Source organism: Salmo salar, chromosome ssa02 (genome assembly GCF_905237065.1).
Source record: "Salmo salar chromosome ssa02, Ssal_v3.1, whole genome shotgun sequence".
Classification (NCBI taxonomy): domain Eukaryota; kingdom Metazoa; phylum Chordata; class Actinopteri; order Salmoniformes; family Salmonidae; genus Salmo; species Salmo salar.
Window position 1 is genome coordinate 887,501 of NC_059443.1, and position 22,500 is coordinate 910,000.

A 22,500-nucleotide genomic window follows, 5' to 3' on the forward strand; every position below is an offset into this window, starting at 1 on the left:
TGACTCTACAGAGGTTCCTCTGCTACAGTAGAAACATCTCTCTGACTCTACAGAGGTTCCCCTGCTACAGTAGAAACATCTCTCTGACTCTACAGAGGTTCCTCTGCTACAGTAGAAACATCTCTCTGACTCTACAGAGGTTCCTCTGCTACAGTAGAAACATCTCTCTGACTCTACAGAGGTTCCTCTGCTACAGTAGAAACATCTCTCTGACTCTACAGAGGTTCCTCTGCTACAGTAGAAACATCTCTCTGACTCTACAGAGGTTCCTCTGCTACAGTAGATACATCTCTCTGACTCTACAGAGGTTCCTCTGCTACAGTAGAAACATCTCTCTGACTCTACAGAGGTTCCTCTGCTACAGTAGAAACATCTCTCTGACTCTACAGAGGTTCCTCTGCTACAGTAGAAACATCTCTCTGACTCTACAGAGGTTCCTCTGCTACAGTAGAAACATCTCTCTGACTCTACAGAGGTTCCTCTGCTACAGTAGAAACATCTCTCTGACTCTACAGAGGTTCCTCTGCTACAGTAGAAACATCTCTCTGACTCTACAGAGGTTCCTCTGCTACAGTAGAAACATCTCTCTGACTCTACAGAGGTTCCTCTGCTACAGTAGAAACATCTCTCTGACTCTACAGAGGTTCCTCTGCTACAGTAGAAACATCTCTCTGACTCTACAGAGGTTCCTCTGCTACAGTAGAAATATCTCTCTGACTCTACAGAGGTTCCTCTGCTACAGTAGAAATATCTCTCTGACTCTACAGAGGTTCCTCTGCTACAGTAGAAACATCTCTCTGACTCTACAGAGGTTCCTCTGCTACAGTAGAAACATCTCTCTGACTCTACAGAGGTTCCTCTGCTACAGTAGAAACATATCTCTGACTCTACAGAGGTTCCTCTGCTACAGTAGAAATATCTCTCTGACTCTACAGAGGTTCCTCTGCTACAGTAGAAACATCTCTCTGACTCTACAGAGGTTCCTCTGCTACAGTAGAAACATCTCTCTGACTCTACAGAGGTTCCTCTGCTACAGTAGAAACATCTCTCTGACTCTACAGAGGTTCCTCTGCTACAGTAGAAACATCTCTCTGACTCTACAGAGGTTCCTCTGCTACAGTAGAAACATCTCTCTGACTCTACAGAGGTTCCTCTGCTACAGTAGAAACATCTCTCTGACTCTACAGAGGTTCCTCTGCTACAGTAGAAACATCTCTCTGACTCTACAGAGGTTCCTCTGCTACAGTAGAAACATCTCTCTGACTCTACAGAGGTTCCTCTACTACAGTAGAAACATCTCTCTGACTCTACAGAGGTTCCTCTGCTACAGTAGAAACATCTCTCTGACTCCACACGAGGTTCCTCTGCTACAGTAGAAACATCTCTCTGACTCTACAGAGGTTCCTCTGCTACAGTAGAAACATCTCTCTGACTCTACAGAGGTTCCTCTGCTACAGTAGAAACATCTCTCTGACTCTACAGAGGTTCCTCTGCTACAGTAGAAACATCTCTCTGACTCTACACGAGGTTCCTCTGTTACAGTAGATACATCTCTCTGTATGTTGGTCATGTCCTTGAGGTTGCAGGGAGGTGAGCAGCTCTAACAGTACAGCAGATAATTGCCTCCGTCTCTCCCTGTGTCGGTCCCAAATGTTACACTATTCCCTACATGGGCCCTGGTCAAAAGTAGTGCCCTATTTAGGGAATAGAATGCCATTTGGGATGCATCCCCTGACCCATGTAGTACCTAAGTAGATACTATATCATATTCTCTCTCTCTCTCTCTCTCTCTCTCTCTCTCTCTCTCTCTCTCTTGTCTCTCTCTCTGTCTCTCTCTCTCTCTGTCTCTCTCTCTCTCTCTCTCTCTCTCTCTCTCTCTCTCTCTCTCTCTCTCTCTCTCTCTCTCTCTCTCTCTCTCTCTCTCTCTCTCTCTCTCTCTCTCTCTCTCTCCTCTCTCTCCTCCCTCCCTCCCTCCCTCCCTCCCTCCCTGACCCTGTATAGCTCCATGTGGAGGCCACTACTCTGCTCCATCTGGAGTGATCCTGTCCCCAGGGTGGCCTGGATACTACAAGGACTCTCTCAGCTGTGAGTGGGTCATCGAGGCGACGCCCGGACGCTCTGTCAAGATCAGTTTTGACAGGTCTGTATGACAGCACAGCAGCCAGAACCCAGACATGGAAATGACTTTCCAAAAAGTCAGAGGCTAAAATATATAACTTTTTTCTCCCAAAGGTTGATGCTCCTTGCTTTAGACTGGGGAAATGGTTTCAAAAGTCAGATGATGTATGTAACTCAATCCACAAGTCAGATTAGACTGTATTTCAGATTTTAGATTCATGTTATAGACAAAAGTGTGTCTCTTTCAAATTGTCCATTACATTCTGTTGGGTTCTTTTGTTTGGCTGAATGGGGCTTGATACTGTATTGTATTTCAGATGTTATATTAATTACTATAGACTGCATTGTGTTTCTCTCAGTAGGCTGAAGACTGTTTAAAATGTTATTGATGTAAGAGCTCTGGGCTGGCTGATGTCGTCTGTTTTATACTGTAGAGGACTGGAGGGATGTAAGAGCTCTGGGCTGGCTGATGTCGTCTGTTTTATACCGTAGAGGACTGGAGGGATATAGAGCTCTGGGCTGGCTGATGTCGCCTGTTTTATACTGTAGAGGACTGGAGGGATATAGAGCTCTGGGCTGGCTGATGTCGTCTGTTTTATACCGTAGAGGAATGGAGGGATGTAAGAGCTCTGGGCTGGCTGATGTTGTCTGTTTTATACTGTAGAGGACTGGAGGGATGTAAGAGCTCTGGGCTGGCTGATGTCGTCTGTTTTATACTGTAGAGGACTGGAGGGATATAGAGCTCTGGGCTGGCTGATGTCGTCTGTTTTATACCGTAGAGGACTGGAGGGATGTAGAGCTCTGGGCTGGCTGATGTCGTCTGTTTTATACTGTAGAGGACTGGAGGGATGTAGAGCTCTGGGCTGGCTGATGTCGTCTGTTTTATACCGTAGAGGACTGGAGGGATGTAAGAGCTCTGGGCTGGCTGATGTTGTCTGTTTTATACTGTAGAGGACTGGAGGGATGTAGAGCTCTGGGCTGGCTGATGTCGTCTGTTTTATACTGTAGAGGACTGGAGGGATGTAAGAGCTCTGGGCTGGCTGATGTCGTCTGTTTTATACCGTAGAGGACTGGAGGGATGTAAGAGCTCTGGGCTGGCTGATGTCGTCTGTTTTATACTGTAGAGGACTGGAGGGATGTAGAGCTCTGGGCTGGCTGATGTCGTCTGTTTTATACCGTAGAGGACTGGAGGGATGTAGAGCTCTGGGCTGGCTGATGTCGTCTGTTTTATACTGTAAAGGCCTGGAGGGCCAAAGCAGATATATGCCCTGTGAAATTAAATTGACTAATTAAATAAAGGTTCAATTAAAACATTTTAAAAATGGTGAAAAATTATTGGAAGCAATTGCTGTGTGAAGCATTTCTGGTCAGGATGGATGGGTGGGTAGGTGGATGGACAACGGACATAAGAGGGGTGGATGGATGGATGGATGGATGGATGGATGGATGGATGGATGGATGGGTGTAGGAATTAATTAAGTAATGAATTAATTAATTAATTAATGAAAGAAAGAATTAACTGCTTACGGTTTCAAACCGACAAATCAGACTTATACCTGCAGACAAACCATGATACCTGTACCTTCTCATCCTCCTTTTCCTCTTCTCTCCACCTCCTCTCCTCTCCTCTCCTCTCCTCTCTTCCTCTCCTCCTCTCTTCCTCTCTTCCTCTCTTCCTCTCTTCCTCTCTTCCTCTCTTCCTCTCCTCCTCCTCTCCTCTCCTCTCCTCTCCTCTCCTCTCCTCTCCTCTCCTCTCCTCTCCTCTCCTCTCTTCCTCTCTTCCTCTCCTCCTCTCCTCCTCTCTTCCTCTCTTCCTCTCTTCCTCTCCTCTTTTCCTCTCATCTTCACTTCCCTTTCTCCTCTCCTCTCTTCTTCTCTTCTCTCCTTGTCTCTCCTCTTCCCTTTCCTCTCTCCTTGTCTCTCCTCTTCCCTTTCCTCTCTCCTTGTCTCTCCTCTTCCCTTTCCTCTCTCCTTATCCCTTTCCTTCCCTTTCTCCTCTCCCTTCTCTTCCCTTCCATCTGTTCTCTTTCCCTGTGTGTCAGGTTCCAGACGGAGCTCAGCTATGACTTCCTGGAGGTGCATGATGGTCCCAACCTGCTCTCTCCTCTGATTGGCTCGTTCAACGGGACCCAGGTCCCCCAGTTCCTGTTCAGCAGTAGTAACTTCATCTACCTCCTCTTCACCACCGACAACAGCAGATCCAACAGCGGCTTCAAGATCTTCTACGAGAGTGAGATAATAACAATATGGTTTTTTTTGTGGCCGTTATGACTGGTGTTCTGACAAACACATATATGGTACAAGTCTCCCATTGATATCAATTAATGAAAATAAGTTGAGACAAAAACAAGCTCTATTTCCAAACCCTTTATCTTGAGAGTTTTATTGAATTTCAATGAATGATTTATGTGAAAGTCTGAGTTGTGGATGTACAGACTTGTCTCAACTCTTAATGAGACCCTATGAGACTGGACTTGATTCATTCTAATCAAGCAGCAATCACACACACAGCTCTGATTAGTAAGGGCCACGACGGGCCCGACTTATGATGTACAGCAGGTAGACTGAGTTATATCTGTGTCGTCGTAGAGTGCAGAATAAACTGATTTCCTCGACTTCCTGTAGAATAAACTGACTTCCTGACTTCCTGTAGAATAAACTGATTTCCTGACTTCCTGTAGAATAAACTGACTTCCTGACTTCCTGTATAATAAACTGACTTCCTGACTTCCTGTAGAATAAACTGATTTCCTGACTTCCTGTAGAATAAACTGACTTCCTGACTTCCTGTAGAATAAACTGATTTCCTGACTTCCTGTAGAATAAACTGACTTCCTGACTTCCTGTATAATAAACTGACTTCCTGACTTCCTGTAGAATAAACTGATTTCCTGACTTCCTGTAGAATAAACTGACTTCCTGACTTCCTGTAGAATAAACTGACTTCCTGACTTCCTGTAGAATAAAATGATTTCCTGACTTCCTGTAGAATAAACTGATTTCCTGACTTCCTGTAGAATAAACTGACTTCATGACTTCCTGTAGAATAAACTTATTTCCTGACTTCCTGTAGAATAAACTGACTTCCTGACTTCCTGTAGAATAAACTGATTTCCTGACTTCCTGTAGAATAAACTGACTTCCTGACTTCCTGTATAATAAACTGACTTCCTGACTTCCTGTAGAATAAACTGACTTCCTGTACTTGCTCTGGAAAGCATTTCAGCTGCTAAAATGAACAGAATGAGTGACATTTTCTCTACCATATAATGATCTGTGGGAACCCTAGTTAGCTCAACACACTGCTATTGTAACGTGTACGCTAATAAACGAGAAGCAAGTACAGGGAGTGAATTTAATAAATAAACAAACTAGGAACAAAACAATAAACACGAGTAGCGTAAGGACATGAAACAATAACGCCTGAGGAAAGAACCAGCATGCTAGCAGATACCCATAGACTTTTTGTCATTGTGCTAATGCTAGTTAGCATTGGCTTGCGAAACTACCTCTAATTTCCTTCATACTGGACAAAGAGACATAACAATGGTATTCACAAGTTCATCTGATTCTTTTTATTAGCATTTTTTTTTAATTTCACCTTTATTTAACAAGGTAGGCCAGTTGAGAACAAGTTCTCATTTACAACTGCGACCTGGCCAAGATAAAGCAAAGTAGTGCGACACAAACAACAACACAGAGTTACACATAGAATAAACAAACACACAGTTAATAACACAATAGAAGAAAAAAAAACTCTGGGGAAGTAGATAAAATCATCATTGCCAAAATCCCTTTATATTTAAAACACATTCCATTGAGATGTAGGTATAATGCTGTATATTTTAAATGATATGGGAAGAAAACACTAAATAAACAACAGATCAGCCAGATATGAAATATCATACAGCTGTTAGATCTAGCCAAGGCTGATCAGCCAGATATGAAATATAATACAGCTGTTAGATCTAGCCCAGGCTGATCAGCCAGATATGAAATATCATACAGCTGTTAGATCTAGCCCAGGCTGATCAGCCAGATATTAAATATCATACAGCTGTTAGATCTAGCCAAGGCTGATCAGCCAGATATGAAATATCATACAGCTGTTAGAGCTAGCCTGACCAGCCAGATATGAAATATCATACAACTGTTAGAGCTAGCCTAGGCTAATTAACATGAATTAGTCACAAACTGCTACTACTAGAATTGGTATAATTTGCTTGAAGCCCTCATGCAGTCTTTTTTTAAATAAATCATCACTGTGTGTTTATTTCATGAACGTAACTCCAACATATATTTTTGATCATTTATTTTCCTCAGCCTCCTGTGGCCTTGAAAAATGCTCACTCTGATCATGTGAAGATATTTACATACATAGCCCTGATTGGCTGATAAGGATGTTCTAGAGCCCACCCCCTTACCCAGATGAACAGCCATTGGTCTATTATAAAGAGCTCTCCTTATGACATCATAAAGTAGGCCTAACCCACCTAAACAGCTTGAAATTCCAACACATTTTATTCAAACAGCTCCTACTCAAAAAGGGAATTATCATAATTTTCGCAATTTCCAAGTATTATTTTGACCTCATAGGGTGGAAGTATAATTTTTTTTTAAAACAGTCAAATCAGGGAGGGTGTGGGGTGGGTTGGGTATATGAGGTGATTGGGGTGGGTGGTTGGGAGGCGGTTGGGGTGAGTGGACTGAGGTATGGAGGAGAGGTAGGGAGGGTTTGGGGAGTGGATGTGTTATGTAGAGGGAGGAAGGGAGGGAGGGAGGGTGGTTGGGATATGGTAAAAATGTTGTACTTACATTGATGTAATTAAAAAAAAACTTCAATAAAAAAGATATATAAAAAAACAAACATTTTTAACTGCACTGCCCCTTTAAATATTTTGACCTGAGAACTACAACAAAGACAATAGCTAAATGGAATGGAAGTTCTGTTCAGATTAAAATCAATGTGGAAATTAGAGTTGGCATTCAAAACATTCTCATTTGATTAGTTAATTAGCTAGCTAGCTAACATTAGCATAAATAGCTAGCTACTTCTGTGCAAATTATGTTTTTTTTTTTAGCTGTAATCTAAAGAAACGCCTGGGAATGTGTTTATAGTTGAACTTTTCTGTAAGTTTTTCCTTAAAATGTGTAGCTCAAAGCTGCAGATGTTTTTAGCACCACAAGAGAGACCGACTGGATCTTCAGCTGCTCGCTGCCAACTGAGCTGATACCAAGAGCACAGCAGAGCCAAGAGCACGTTGTGTGTTACGCTCAAAACGGTCCATGAGGAAACAGATACCTTTTGGGTGAAAAAAAATTATGGAGATGCGATTAAATGCGCCCCCCTCCTCAAAAAATGTTTAAAACAATGTACGGTGTTAAAAAATAAATGCTAAAGTTAAGGTGTTATTAACACGTTAACTTGAACAGGCCCTAATGTATAAATAATAATTTATTTTACCTTGGCTCCTACCAGTTGTGACGTTGGACACATCATCATGCATGGACCCTGGGATCCCGGTGAACGGCGTGCGGTACGGCCATGACCTGGCCATCGGGTCCACAGTGTCGTTCCAGTGTGACCAGGGATACAGGCTCAGTCATGAGGAACCACTGGTCTGTGAGACGAACCACTGGTGGAGTCATCCTCTGCCCACATGTGATGGTATGTTAGCCTCTATAACAGGGGGATTACAATCTGAACCTACAAGGTCCGGACAACTGCTGCTTTTATGTTGTACCTAATAATTAATATCACCCACCTGGTGTCCCAGGTCTAAATCAGTCCCTGATCAGAGGGGAATCACCCACCTGGTGTCCCAGGTCTAAATCAGTCCCTGATCAGAGGGGAATCACCCACCTGGTGTCCCAGGTCTAAATCAGGCCCTGATCAGAGGGGAATCACCCACCTGTCCCATCTAAATCAGTCCCTGATCAGAGGGGAATCACCCACCTGGTGTCCCAGGTCTAAATCAGTCCCTGATCAGAGGGGGAATCACCCACCTGGTGTCCCAGGTCTAAATCAGTCCCTGATCAGAGGGAAATCACCCACCTGGTGTCCCAGGTCTAAATCAGTCCCGGGTAAAAAAACTGTAGAACTGGCTTCAAGGTCCAGATTGATGTGAGGGTGCTATGTTATTTATAGTGGATGGTATGTTACTAAATAGATAATTAATCTTTATTTATCATCTCAATTATGTATAGCCTTGCCCACTGCCCACATATGGTTTAGATTATAATATGTGTAATCTCTGGGTTTAGATCATAACGTGTGTAATCTAGATTAAGATATACTGGTGCAATCTGTATTCACTTTAGCCAACTCCCGCTTTAGCCAACTCCCGCTTTAGCCAACTCCCGCTTTAGCCAACACCCGCTTTAGCCAACACCCGCTTTAGCCAACTCCCGCTTTAGCCAACTCCCGCTTTAGCCAACTCCCGCTTTAGCCAACTCCCGCTTTAGCCAACTCCCGCTTTAGCCACCTTTGTCAGAATGGTTAGTTGAAGAACAGACAGATCTGGGAACAGGGTTCATATAATGGTATTCATATGGTTCAATCAACTCGTACCTTTTCACATGTGATGGTACATTACTAAAGAGATAATAATATTTTAGTTGTCGTCCCCACTTCTTACATATTTGTGTTTATTGTATAGGATAGAGAAAGAGAAGAGAGTGTGCTGAAATAGCAGTGGTCTGTATTGGTACACAGCAGTTCAACTGGTAGACCACCCTAGCAGTGGTCTGTATTGGTACACAGCAGTTCAACTGGTAGACCACCCTAGCAGTGGTCTGTATTGGTACACAGCAGTTCAACTGGTACACCACCCTAGCAGTGGTCTGTATTGGTACACAGCAGTTCAACTGGTAGACCACCCTAGGCCACCAATAGATCATCAGCTTAACATGTCATCTCAATGAAGCTAGCCTGGTCCCATCTGGATGTGTCATCTCAATGAAGCTAGCCTGGTCCCATCTGGATGTGTCATCTCAATGAAGCTAGCCTGGTCCCATCTGGATGTGTCATCTCAATGAAGCTAGCCTGGTCCCATCTGGATGTGTCATCTCAATGAAGCTAGCCTGGTCCCATCTGGATGTGTCATCTCAATGAAGCTAGCCTGGTCCCATCTGGATGTGTCATCTCAATGAAGCTAGCCTGGTCCCATCTGGATGTGCTCCAGCCAACTCCTCTCTTGCTGTGTTTGTTCCTTTGAATGCCAAACATGTAACCTTCTCTCCAGCATGGCATGACAACCATATTCAGACCAATCTGCTGCACATACAGATCTGGGCCCAGGGTTTAAGGATATGTATACGGTTCACCCAACACCTACTGGGTAGGGATTCCATTTTAATGTCACACCCTGGCACTATTCCTGCTGATGCTATACTTATGTCCTTGAATTAATAAACAGTCACTTTTCTTGTTTTCCAGAAATGCACCAAGGAACTTTTAAATATTCCAGTGGCGTATTTGGTAGATGATCCCAGTCACCACACCTGCACAGGGACGATGTACTAGAGAGAAAGGGTGGGAGGAGGTTGGCAGGGGGTAGAGTCATAGGGCTTGATGTACTAACACATGCTATACTGTACTGTAGTGTGATACTGTATTATCTATAAGGCCCGCTACACTTTACATCAAATAGTACATGATATAGAGGCAGAGTCTTCCAGTCACTCACCTCTCTACTGGGACAATATAATAGACAGTTAGTTAGTAGAGTCTTCCAGTAGGATGGTAGGGGGTTAGGAGGTAGGATGGTAGGGGAAAGGAGGTAGGATGGTAGGGTTTAGGGGGTTAGGAGGTAGGATGGTAGGGTTTAGGGGGTTAGGAGGTAGGATGGTAGGGAATTAGGAGGTAGGATGGTAGGGTTTAGGGGGTTAGGAGGTAGGATGGTAGGGTTTAGGGGGTTAGGAGGTAGGATGGTAGGGGATTAGGAGTTAGGATGGTAGAGGGTTAGGAGGTAGGATGGTAGGATGGTAGGGGGTAGGATGGTAGGGGGATAGGAGGTAGGATGGTAGGGGATAGGAGGTAGGATGGTAGGATGGTAGGGGTTTAGGGGTAGGATGGTAGGGTTTTAGGGGTTAGGAGGTAGGATGTAGGGGATAGGGGTTAGGAGGTAGGATGTAGGGGGATAGGAGGTAGGATAGTAGGATGGTAGGGTTTAGGGGGTTGGGGGTAGGATGGTAGGGGGTAGGAGGTAGGATGGTAGGATGGTAGGGGTAGGATGGTAGGGGGATAGGAGGTAGGATGGTAGGATGGTAAGGGGTTAGGAGGTAGGATGGTAGGGGTGTTAAGACGTAGGATGGCAAAAGTGTTAGGAGGTAGGATGGTAGGGTGTTAGGGGAAAGGAGGTAGGATGGTAGGGTGTTAGGAGGTAGGATGGTAGGGTGTTAGGAGGTAGGATGGTAGGGTGTTAGGAGGTAGGAGTTAGGATGGTAGGGTTTAGGGGGTAGGATGGTAGAGGGTTCGGGTAGATGTTGCTACTGAGGGTGGAGAGTGTAGGGGGTAAGGGTAGATGTTACTGAGGGTGGAGAGTGTAGGGGGTAAGGGTAGATGTTGTTACTGAGGGTGGAGAGTGTAGGGGTAAGGGTAGATGTTGTTACTGAGGGTGGAGAGTGTAGGGGGGTAAGGGTAGATGTTACTGAGGGTGGAGAGTGTAGGGGGTAAGGGTAGATGTTACTGAGGGGTGGAGAGTGTAGGGGGTAAGGGTAGATATTGTTACTGAGGGTGGAGAGTGTAGGGGGTAAGGGTAGATGTTACTGAGGGTGGAGAGTGTAGGGGGTAAGGGTAGATGTTACTGAGGGTGGAGAGTGTAGGGGGTAAGGGTAGATGTTGTTACTGAGGGTGGAGAGTGTAGGGGTAAGGGTAGATATTACTGAGGGTGGAGAGTGTAGGGGGGTAAGGGTAGATGTTGTTACTGAGGGTGGAGAGTGTAGGGGGTAAGGGTAGATGTTACTGAGGGTGGAGAGTGTAGGGGGTAAGGGTAGATGTTGTTACTGAGGGTGGAGAGTGTAGGGGGTAAGGGTAGATGTTACTGAGGGTGGAGAGTGTAGGGGTAAGGGTAGATGTTGTTACTGAGGGTGGAGAGTGTAGGGGGTAAGGGTAGATGTTGTTACTGAGGGTGGAGAGTGTAGGGGGTAAGGGTAGATGTTACTGAGGGTGGAGAGTGTAGGGGGTAAGGGTAGATGTTGTTACTGAGGGTGGAGAGTGTAGGGGGTAAGGGTAGATATTGTTACTGAGGGTGGAGAGTGTAGGGGTAAGGGTAGATGTTACTGAGGGTGGAGAGTGTAGGGGGTAAGGGTAGATGTTGTTACTGAGGGTGGAGAGTGTAGGGGTAAGGGTAGATGTTACTGAGGGTGGAGAGTGTAGGGGGTAAGGGTAGATGTTGTTACTGACTGTGGAGAGTGTAGGGGGTAAGGGTAGATGTTACTGAGGGTGGAGAGTGTAGGGGGTAAGGGTAGATGTTGTTACTGAGGGTGGAGAGTGTAGGGGGTAAGGGTAGATGTTACTGAGGGTGGAGAGTGTAAGGGGTAAGTGTAGATGTTACTGAGGGTGGAGAGTGTAGGGGGTAAGGGTAGATGTTGTTACTGAGGGTGGAGAGTGTAGGGGGTAAGGGTAGATGTTACTGAGGGTGGAGAGTGTAGGGGGTAAGGGTAGATGTTGTTACTGAGGGTGGAGAGTGTAGGGGGTAAGGATAGATGTTGTTACTGAGGGTGAACTCATATACTAATGTACTAGTATGTATGAAATGTATCCATTCACTATTGTAAGTCGCTCTGGATAAGAGCGTCTGCTAAATGACTAAAATGTAAAATGTACTAGTGGAGTCTCTCTAATATCCCTCTACAGCTGCACATCAAGGCAGCCAATACAGTACTCCTGCCTGAGTCCAGGTGTGCCAGACACAAACCCACAAGCCTTGCCAAGTAACACTAGGCTCATGTCTTATTAATGACTTTATGTAAGTTCGGCTCATTAATTAAATATTTGATATAATTTTAGGAGGTAGGGTTTGATTCAGTGTCGCTTGCCTGGAGAGACTCGTGTGTATCGCAAACGGCACCCTTATTCCCTTCCCCTGTAGTGCACTACTTTTAAGCAGGACCCATAGGGGTAGTGCACTTACCATTTGGGATAGAGCTGAGGCCTCTAGGGTAGTGACTGCAGCTGTACAGCTCCAGGCATCATTATCATCCTCCAAAAACACTGCCTGGCATTCATTGGCATTCATTACTTAGAAAACATGTACTCTAGCCACCAAGTTCAACTTCAAATATTTGCCTGCCAGATGATGTGTTTCTGGAGGGCATCTGCATAATGCCAGCAGCCTGGCCGGGTTTACAAAAACAAAAAAGAAAAGAAAACATATTTAAAAAATATATATATATTTTAAATTGTCATATTTGCCAAGTATTGTCCTTTAAAGAACATATGACCTTTTACACTGATAACAATACAATGACAGTCGGTAGAAAGCTGGTGGCTGGTGAACAATGGCTAATTAATCTGGATAAACTTTCAACTGGCTCTGACATTAACACCTTGGCCCAGTCGCCATTGAGAGGAGACTTTATCTCATTAACTTTGCTGTGGGGAGATAAAGAGCTCAGCAGTAGATGATGTCACTAAGGAAGACATGCACAGGATCATATTGATGATGTCACTAAGGAAGACACGCACAGGATCATATTGATGATGTCACTAAGGAAGACACGCACAGGATCATATTGATGATGTCACTAAGGAAGACATGCAAAATGTGTAGCTCATTTTGTAGAGCATGGTGCTTACAACACTAAGGGTTGTGGGTTTGATTCCTGTTGACCAACCATACAAAAGTGGGTTTGATTCCTGTTGACCAACCATACAAAAGTGGGTTTGATTCCTGTTGACCAACCATACAAAAGTGGGTTTGATTCCTGTTGACCAGCCATACAAAAGTGGGTTTGATTCCTGTTGACCAGCCATACAAAAGTGGGTTTGATTCCTGTTGACCAGCCATACAAAAGTGGGTTTGATTCCTGTTGACCAGCCATACAAAAGTGGGTTTGATTCCTGTTGACCAACCATACAAAAGTGGGTTTGATTCCTGTTGACCAACCATACAAAAGTGGGTTTGATTCCTGTTGACCAACCATACAAAAGTGGGTTTGATTCCTGTTGACCAACCATACAAATGTGGGTTTGATTCCTGTTGACCAACCATACAAAAAAAATGTTGGATAACAGTGTTCGCTAAATTCCATATATTATAGATGATGTATGTCAATAGTGGAGCATGAGAAGGATCATAGCATTAAGTTGACTAGTATTAGCATTGTGTATTAGCATCAGGCTAGCATTAGCATTGTATATTAGCGTCAGGCTTGCATTAGCATTGTGTATTAGCATCAGGCTAGCATTAGCATAGTATATTAGCGTCAGGCTAGCATTAGCATTGTGTATTAGCATCAGGCTAGCATTAGCATTGTGTATTTAGCACCAGGCTAGCATTAGTATTGTGTATTAGCATCAGGCTAGCATTAGCATTGTCTATTAGCATAATTGTCTCTCGTCATTCTCCAGCATCGTGCGGTGGGGACGTGAGAGGGACCTGGTGGTATCATTCTGTCTCCTGGATATCCAGAACTCTACCTAACTCTCTAAACTGCACCTGGACGGTGGAGGTCGGACATGGGAAAGGTAAGAAAGTAAAGAATATCCGGTCCTTAACCCAAAGCCCTTTTTATACAAATGGACCTACAGAACTATGACAAGTGTGACAGTATTACGTGTATGCCTCTATTAAAATTTACATTTTTATTTTATTTAACTAAGCAAGTCAGTTAACAACAAATTCTTATTTATAATGACAGCCTAGGAACAGTGGGTTAACTGCTGTGTTCAGGAGCAGAACGACTGATTTTTACCTTGTCAGCTCGGGATTCGATCTAGCAACCATTCAGTTACTGGCCCAACGCTCTAACCACTAGGCTACTCTACCGTCCCTCCACTCTAACCACTAGGCTACCTGCCGTCCCTCCACTCTAACCACTAGGCTACCTGCCGTCCCTCCACTCTAACCGCTAGGCTACTCTACCGTCCCTCCACTCTAACCACTAGGCTACCTGTCGTCCCTCCACTCTAACCACTAGGCTACTCTACCGTCCCTCCACTCTAACCACTAGGCTACCTGCCGTCCCTCCACTCTAACCACTAGGCTACTCTACCGTCCCTCCACTCTAGCCACTAGGCTACCCTGCCATCCCTCCACTCTAACCATTAGTTTACCTGCCGTCCCTCCACTCTAACCACTAGGCTACCCTGCCGTCCCTCCACTCTAACCACTAGGCTACCTGCCATCCCTCCACTCTAACCACTAGGCTACCCTGCCATCCCTCCACTCTAACCACTAGGCTACTCTACCGTCCCTCCACTCTAACCACTAGGCTACCCTGCCATCCTTCCACTCTAACCACTAGGCTACCTGCCATCCCTCCACTCTAACCACTAGGCTACCTGCCGTCCCTCCACTCTAACCACTAGGCTACCTGCCGTCCCTCCACTCCTAACCACTAGTCTACCTGCCATCCCTCCACTCTAACCACTAGGCTACTCTACCGTCCCTCCACTCTAACCACTAGGCTACCTGCCATCCCTCCACTCTAACCACTAGGCTACTCTACCGTCCCTCCACTCTAACCACTAGGCTACCCTGCCATCCCTCCGCTCTAACCAGTAGGCTACTCTACCGTCCCTCCACTCTAACCACTAGGCTACCCTGCCATCCCTCCGCTCTAACCAGTAGGCTACTCTACCGTCCTCCACTCTAACCACTAGGCTACCCTGCCATCCCTCCGCTCTAACCAGTAGGCTACTCTACCGCTCCCTCCACTCTAACCACTAGGCTACTCTACCGTCCCTCCACTCTAACCACTAGGCTACCCTGCCATCCCTCCCACTCTAACCACTAGGCTACCTGCCATCCCTCCACTCTAACCACTAGGCTACTCTACCGTCCCTCCACTCTAACCACTAGGCTACCTGCCATCCCTCCGCTCTAACCAGTAGGCTACCTGCCTAAATCTGTTGTATCAGATTTCACCATTCGAAGAGCTTTAAAAGTCAGAAATGTTAATGCCATCCCAATCTGATGATCTGATTTTTCTTCTTCTTCTCTCTGTTCTGCTCTGTTCAGGGGTCCAGTTCATGTTCCATTCCTTCCACTTGGAAGATCACCACGACTACCTTCTGATCACTGAGAACGGCAGCTTCGTCGTGCCGCTTTAGCTCGCCTCACCGGCTCCGAGCTCCCAGCGCCCATCAACGCATGAGCCTCACGGGAACTACAAGGCTCAGCTTGCTTCATCTCAGACTTCTCTATTTCCTTTCAAGGATTCAACATCTCTTTCTCAGGTAAGAGAGGAGAGAGAGATAGGGGAGGGAGGAAGGGAGAAGGATAGAGAGAGGAGGGAGGAGGGAGGGAGGGAGGGTAGAGGGAAGAGAGAGAGAGAGAGAGAGAGAGAGAGAGAGAGAGAGAGAGAGAGAGAGAGAGAGAGAGAGAGAGAGATAGAGAGAGAGACAGAGTTAGAGAGAGAGAGAGAGTTGGAGGGGAGGGGGGAGAGGAGGGGGAGGGAGGGAGGGAGGGGTGAAGGGAAAGCGAGAGAGAGAGAGAGAGAGTTAGAGAGAGTTAGAGAGAGTTAGAGAGAGAGAGAGATGGGAGGGACAGGAGGGAGGGAGGGAGGGAGGGAGGGGGAGGGAGGGAGGAGGGAGGGAGGGAGGGAGGGAGGGAGGGAGGGAGGGAGAGATGGGAGGGAGGGAGGGAGGGAGGAGGGAGGGAGGGAGGGAGGGAGGGAGGAGGAGGGAGGGAGGGAGGATAGGGAGGGGTGAAGGGAAAGCGAGAGTTAGAGAGAGAGAGTTAGAGAGAGAGAGTTAGAGAGAGAGAGAGAGTTAGAGAGAGAGAGAGAGAGAGAGCGATTGAGAGTTTCTACATTCATTCAGTGATGAGATCAGAAGAGTTAAGATCTTGGTAAAGCACATAGAGTAACATGTACTGAAGGGAGAGCCATTTATCAGTGAGGGCTAGAGCAGGCTTAAGGCTGGACTGAGCTCTGAGACTGATGATTCAGGATGGATCAATATTGTAAACCAAGGTCAAGTACAAGGAGCCTGTCAGAGATGGGGTGCATCCCAAATGTTACCTTGTTCCATATGTGGTCCACTACATTAGACCAGGGTCAATAGGGGATGTGGTCCACTACATTAGACCAGGGTCAATAGGGGATGTGTTCCACTACATTAGACCAGGGTCAATAGGGGATGTGGTCCACTACATTAGACCAGGGTCGATAGGGGATGTGGTCCACTACATTAGACCAAGGTCAATAGGGGATGTGGTCCACTCACATTAGACCAGGGTCAATAGGGGATGTGTTCCACTACATTAGACCAGGGTCAATAGGGGATGTGGTCCACTACATTAGACCAGGGTCAATAGGGGATGTGGTCCACTACATTAGACCAGGGTCAATAGGGGATGTGGTCCACTACATTGACCAAGGTCAATAGGGGATGTGGTCCACCACATTGGACCAGGGTCAATAGGGGATGTGGTCCACTACATTGGACCAGGGTCAATAGGGGATGTGGTCCACTACATTAGACCAGGGTCAATAGGGGATGTGGTCCACTACATTAGACCAGGGTCAATAGGTGATGTGGTCCACTACTTTAGACCAGGGTCAATAGGGATGTGGTCCACTACATTAGACCAGGGTCAATAGGGGATGTGGTCCACTACATTAGACCAGGGTCAATAGGGGATGTGTTCCACTACATTAGACCAGGGTCAATAGGGGATGTGGTCCACTACATTGGATCCAGGGTCAATAGGGGATGTGTTCCACTACATTAGACCAGGGTCAATAGGTGATGTGTTCCACTACATTAGACCAGGGTCAATAGGGGATGTGTTCCACTACTTTAGACCAGGGTCAATAGGGGATGTGGTCCACTACATTAGACCAGGGTCAATAGGGGATGTGGTCCACCATTAGACCAGGGTCAATAGGGGATGTGGTCCACTACATTAGACCAGGGTCAATAGGGGATGTGGTCCACTACATTAGACCAGGGTCAATAGGGGATGTGTTCCACTACATTAGACCAGGGTCAATAGGGGATGTGGTCCACTACATTATACCAGGGTCAATAGGGATGTGGTCCACTACATTATGACCAGGGTCAATAGGGGATGTGGTCCACTACATTAGACCAGGGTCAATAGGGGATGTGGTCCACTACATTAGACCAAGGTCAATAGGGGATGTGTTCCACTACATTAGACCAGGGTCAATAGGGGATGTGGTCCACTACATTGGACCAGGGTCAATAGGGGATGTGGTCCACTACATTAGACCAGGGTCAATAGGGGATGTGGTCCACTACATTAGACCAGGGTCAATAGGGGATGTGGTCACACACTTGTTAAATTAACGTTGTTTCCACATCATTTCAATGAAATTGAGTTGAACCAACGTGGACTAGATGTTGAATTGTTTTCTGAGCCCAGTGGGCAGGGAACAGGGTGTAATTTGGGATGCGCCCATCATGAAGGCTGTCCAGGTGAATCTCCTGAGGAGATGACTGCTAATGACCCAAATGGCACCCTATTCCCTATGTAGTGCACTACCTCACGGCCCATAGGGCTCTGCTGAAAAGTAGTGCACTACATAGGGAATAGGGGGGCATTTTCAATGCAACCATCAAGCAGGCTGTCCTGGGGAATATCCTGAGGAGAGGACTGTAGTCTGTCTGTTGGTCTATCAGAGTTAATGGGACTAACTTCTGCTTTATCAGAGTTAATGGGACTAACTTCTGCTTTATCAGAGTTAATGGGACTAACTTCTGCTTTATCAGAGTTAATGGGACTAACTTCTGTTCTATCAGAGTTAATGGGACTAACTTCTGCTTTATCAGAGTTAATGGGACTAACTTCTGTTCTATCAGAGTTAATGGGACTAACTTCTGCTCTATCAGAGTTAATGGGACTAACTTCTGCTCTATCAGAGTTAATGGGACTAACTTCTGCTTAATCAGAGTTAATGGGACTAACTTCTGCTCTATCAGAGTTAATGGGACTAACTTCTACTCTATCAGAGTTAATGGGACTAACTTCTGTCTCTATCAGAGTTAATGGGACTAACTTCTGCTTTATCAGAGTTAATGGGACTAACTTCTGCTCTATCAGAGTTTATAGGACTAACTTCTGCTTTGTCAGAGTGAAAGGGACTAACTTCTGCTCTATCAGAGTTAATGAGACTAACTTCTGCTTTATCAGAGTGAATGGGACTAACTTCTGCTTTATCAGAGTGAATGGGACTAACTTCTGCTTTATCAGAGTGAATGGGACTAACTTCTGCTTTATCAGAGTTAATGGGACTAACTTTGCTCTATCAGAGTTAATGGGACTAACTTCTGCTTTATCAGAGTGAATGGGACTAACTTCTGCTCTATCAGAGTTAATGGGACTAACTTATGTTCTATCAGAGTTAATGGGAATAACTTCTGCTTTATCAGAGTGAATGGGACTAACTTTCGCTTTATCAGAGTAGGACTAACTTCTGCTCTATCAGAGTTAATGGGACTAACTTCTGCTTTATCAGAGTGAATGGGACTAACTTCTGCTTTATCAGAGTGAATGGGACTAACTTCTGCTTTATCAGAGTTAATGGGACTAACTTCTGCTTTATCAGAGTTAATGGGACTAACTTCTGCTTTATCAGAGTGAATGGGACTAACTTCTGCTTTATCAGAGTTAATGGGACTAACTTCTGCTTTATCAGAGTTAATGGGACTAACTTCTGCTTTATCAGAGTTAATAGGACTAACTTCTGTTCTATCAGAGTTAATGGGACTAACTTCTGTTCTTTCAGAGTTAATGGGATTTACTTCTGCTCTATCAGAGTTAATGGGACTAACTTCTGCTCTATCAGAGTTAATGGGACTAACTTCTGTTTAATCAGAGTTAATGGGACCTAACTTCTGTTCCTATCAGAGTTAATGGGACTAACTTCTGTTCTATCAGAGTTAATGGGACTAACTTCTGTTCAATCAGAGTTAATGGGACTAACTTCTGTTCTATCAGAGTTAATGGCGACTAACTTCTGTTCCATCAGAGTTAATGGGACTGGAGATGTTCGACTAGAGAGATACAGACTACAGAGATACAGACTACAGAGATTGAGAGATACAGGCTAGTGGTATACAGACTAAGATAGAGACTAGAGAGATACAGACTAGAGAGATGGAGACTAGAGAGATACAGACTAGAGAGATACAGACTAGAGAATAGAGACTAGAGAGACTTTAGTGATAGAGACTAGTGATAGAGAGATAGAGACTAGAGAGATGCAGACTAGAGAGATAGCGAGATACAGACTAGAGGGATAGAGAATAGAGAGATACAGACTATTGATATACAGACTTGAGAGATAGAGACTTGAGAGATAGAGACTTGAGAGATAGAGACTAGAGAGATACAGACTAGAGAGATACAGACTAGAGAGATACCCGCGAGCAGAGAGATAGTGACTAGAGAGATACAGAGATACAGATTAGATGGTACTAACTTCTTCTCTATCAGAGTTAATGGGACTAACTTCTGCTATTGAAACAGCCTGGCTAAATGTTTGCCTCCTGCTCATCAGAGGGAAGAGTAACTTGGTGCAGCAACTCATGACTATTCATGGTCTTACCCCAAGAGTGTGTTCTGTGTGCATACTGTAATTATCATCTATAGATTGTCCTGCTTATAATTCCTGCCCACTACCTTTTATTAACCTTTGATTAGATTGACTGGTTTAGGTAATGTAGCCACCAGCGTCAGAGCTTTTGTTCAGCAGAGTTGAACGAGTGATGTCCTATGGGTTTCCCACTTTTCCCTTTCCCTTCCTTTCACCATGTTGTTCCTTGTTATTAACCCCCAAATGACTTCCCCTCTTTCCTAATTCATCTTTCCTCGCTTCCCTCTCTCCTCGGGACCCCAAACTGCATTGGAGGAGGAGATCCGTGGTCTCCTCACCTCAGACTTCCTTCTCCAATGTGTTTTAGAGAAGAATTCAAGGAGAGAATGTGATAAATCAAGGAAAGATTACTTTTGTTGTTGTTGTTGAGAAAGACCCTGTGTTGTTTGGTTGTTTCCTCAGAGTATAATCTGGAGCCAGTGCGAGGACCCCGGACCCCCAGGTTTGGCTGGCACACAGGCATCAGCTTTGGCATCGGAGACTCGCTGGTTTTCTCCTGCAATACGGGCTATCGCCTGAAGGGGGCGAGGAGATCTGGTGCCTGGGAGGCGGAGCGCCGCATGTGGAGTGCCCCTCTGCCAAGGTGTGTGGGTACGTGGCCAGCTGCTTTCATTTGCTTATTGGCTCTGTGTGGACTGTGCTAGAAATGTATATACAAGTGTCTATTTATAGCAGAGGAGAAAAGGTGGACAACAGGAGGAATGGATAGCTACTGTATTCTGTATATGGCTCTAGGTATACGGTCTCAGACAGGGTCCTCGATCCTGCTTCAGTCTCTAGGTATACGGTCTCAGACAGGGTCCTCGATCCTGCTTCAGTCTCTCTAGTCTCTAGGTATACGGTCTCAGACAGGGTCCTCGATCCTGCTTCAGTCTCTCTAGTCTCTAGGTATACGGTCTCAGACAGTGTCCTCGATCCTGCTTCAGTCTCTCTAGTCTCTAGGTATACGGTCTCAGACAGTGTCCTCGATCCTGCTTCAGTCTCTCTAGTCTCTAGGTATACGGTCTCAGACAGTGTCCTCGATCCTGCTTCAGTCTCTCTAGTCTCTAGGTATACGGTCTCAGACAGTGTCCTCGATCCTGCTTCAGTCTCTCTGTCTCTAGGTATACGGTCTCAGACAGTGTCCTCGATCCTGCTTCAGTCTCTCTAGTCTCTAGGTATACGGTCTCGGACAGTGTCCTCGATCCTGCTTCAGTCTCTCTAGTCTCTAGGTATACGGTCTCAGACAGTGTCCTCGATCCTGCTTCAGTCTCTTTCTAGGTATACGGCCTCAGACAGTGTCCTCGATCCTGCTTCAGTCTCTCTAGTCTCTAGGTATACGGTCTCAGACAGTGTCCTCTATCCTGCTTCAGTCTCTCTAGTCTAGTCTCTGGGTATACGGTCTCAGACAGTGTCCTCGATCCTGCTTCAGTCTCTCTAGTCTCTGGGTATACGGTCTCAGACAGTGTCCTCGATCCTGCTTCAGTCTCTCTAGTCTCTAGGTATACGTCTCAGACTGTGTCCTCTGATCCTGCTTCAGTCTCTCTAGTCTCTGGTATACGGTCTCAGACAGTGTCCTCGATCCTGCTTCAGTCTCTAGTCTCTGTATCGGTCTCTAGTCAGTGTCCTCAATCCTGCTTCAGTCTCTCTAGCTCTAGTATCGTCTCTAGACAGTGTCCTCGATCCTGCTTCAGTCTCTAGTCTCTAGGTATACGGTCTCAGACAGTGTCCTCGATCCTAGCTTCAGTCTCTCTAGTCTCTAGGTATCTCTCGTGTCCTCGATCCTGCTTCAGTCTCTCTAGTCTCGGTATACGGTCTCTAGACAGTGTCCTCGATCCTGCTTCAGTCTCTCTAGTCTCTGGTATACGTCTCAGTCAGTGTCCTCGATCCTGCTTCAGTCTCTCTAGTCTCGTATACGGTCTCTAGTCTGTGTCCTCGATCCTGCTTCAGTCTCTCTAGTCTCTAGGTATAGTCTCAGACAGTGTCCTCGATCCTGCTTGTATCTCTAGTCTGTATCTCTCTAGTCTGTATCTCTCTAGTCTGTCTCTCTAGTCTCTCTAGTCTGTATCTCTCTATCTCTCTAGTCTGTATCTCTCTATGTCTGTAACTTGAATGTAATAATGATATTGTGAATGAAAGCTTTAGGGATTTCAGAAGTGTACTCAAACTGTTATCCAACGTGCTGTTAGACCGCTTTTTCACAGTACTGATGATGACGCCTACGGTGACAGCGAGGAAAGGAAACAGACTTTGAAAACTATAGCGATTAGAAATAGCCTTTTCGGAATGCATTTGAACTCTCGATGTTTGCTCAGTGTAATGATACACCAAATCTATCCGTTACAGGGAAACATTACAGACGTTGAAGAGAATTCTCTCGTTTGGTCACTTTATTCTACGCTGTGTCTTTGTCCTGTAGCGGAGTGCGGATCAACCGTTTCCAACAGCGAAGGAGTCCTGTTGTCTCCCAACTACCCACTAAACTACGACAACAGCCACGAGTGTGTCTACAGCATTCAGGTGGAGACAGGAAAGGGCATCAACGTCTCAGCAAGCACTTTCCAACTGGCACAAGGAGACATTCTCAAGGTAATAACCCCCTTTTTTCAT

The 22,500-nt window shown here is 45.6% G+C and overlaps 1 protein-coding gene across 1 annotated transcript in view; it reads left to right on the forward strand.

The window, feature by feature from the left end:
* The window catches only part of LOC106592657 (CUB and sushi domain-containing protein 3), a 500,234-nt gene that overhangs the window by 161,190 nt on the left and 316,544 nt on the right, over positions 1–22,500 (forward strand). Inside the window, 10 exon segments of the mRNA XM_045696358.1 lie at positions 2,002–2,140; positions 4,161–4,348; positions 7,598–7,786; positions 13,694–13,713; positions 13,715–13,757; positions 13,760–13,810; positions 15,306–15,391; positions 15,394–15,523; positions 20,314–20,502; positions 22,310–22,479. Coding sequence (XP_045552314.1) covers positions 2,002–2,140; positions 4,161–4,348; positions 7,598–7,786; positions 13,694–13,713; positions 13,715–13,757; positions 13,760–13,810; positions 15,306–15,391; positions 15,394–15,523; positions 20,314–20,502; positions 22,310–22,479 — 1,205 coding nt within the window.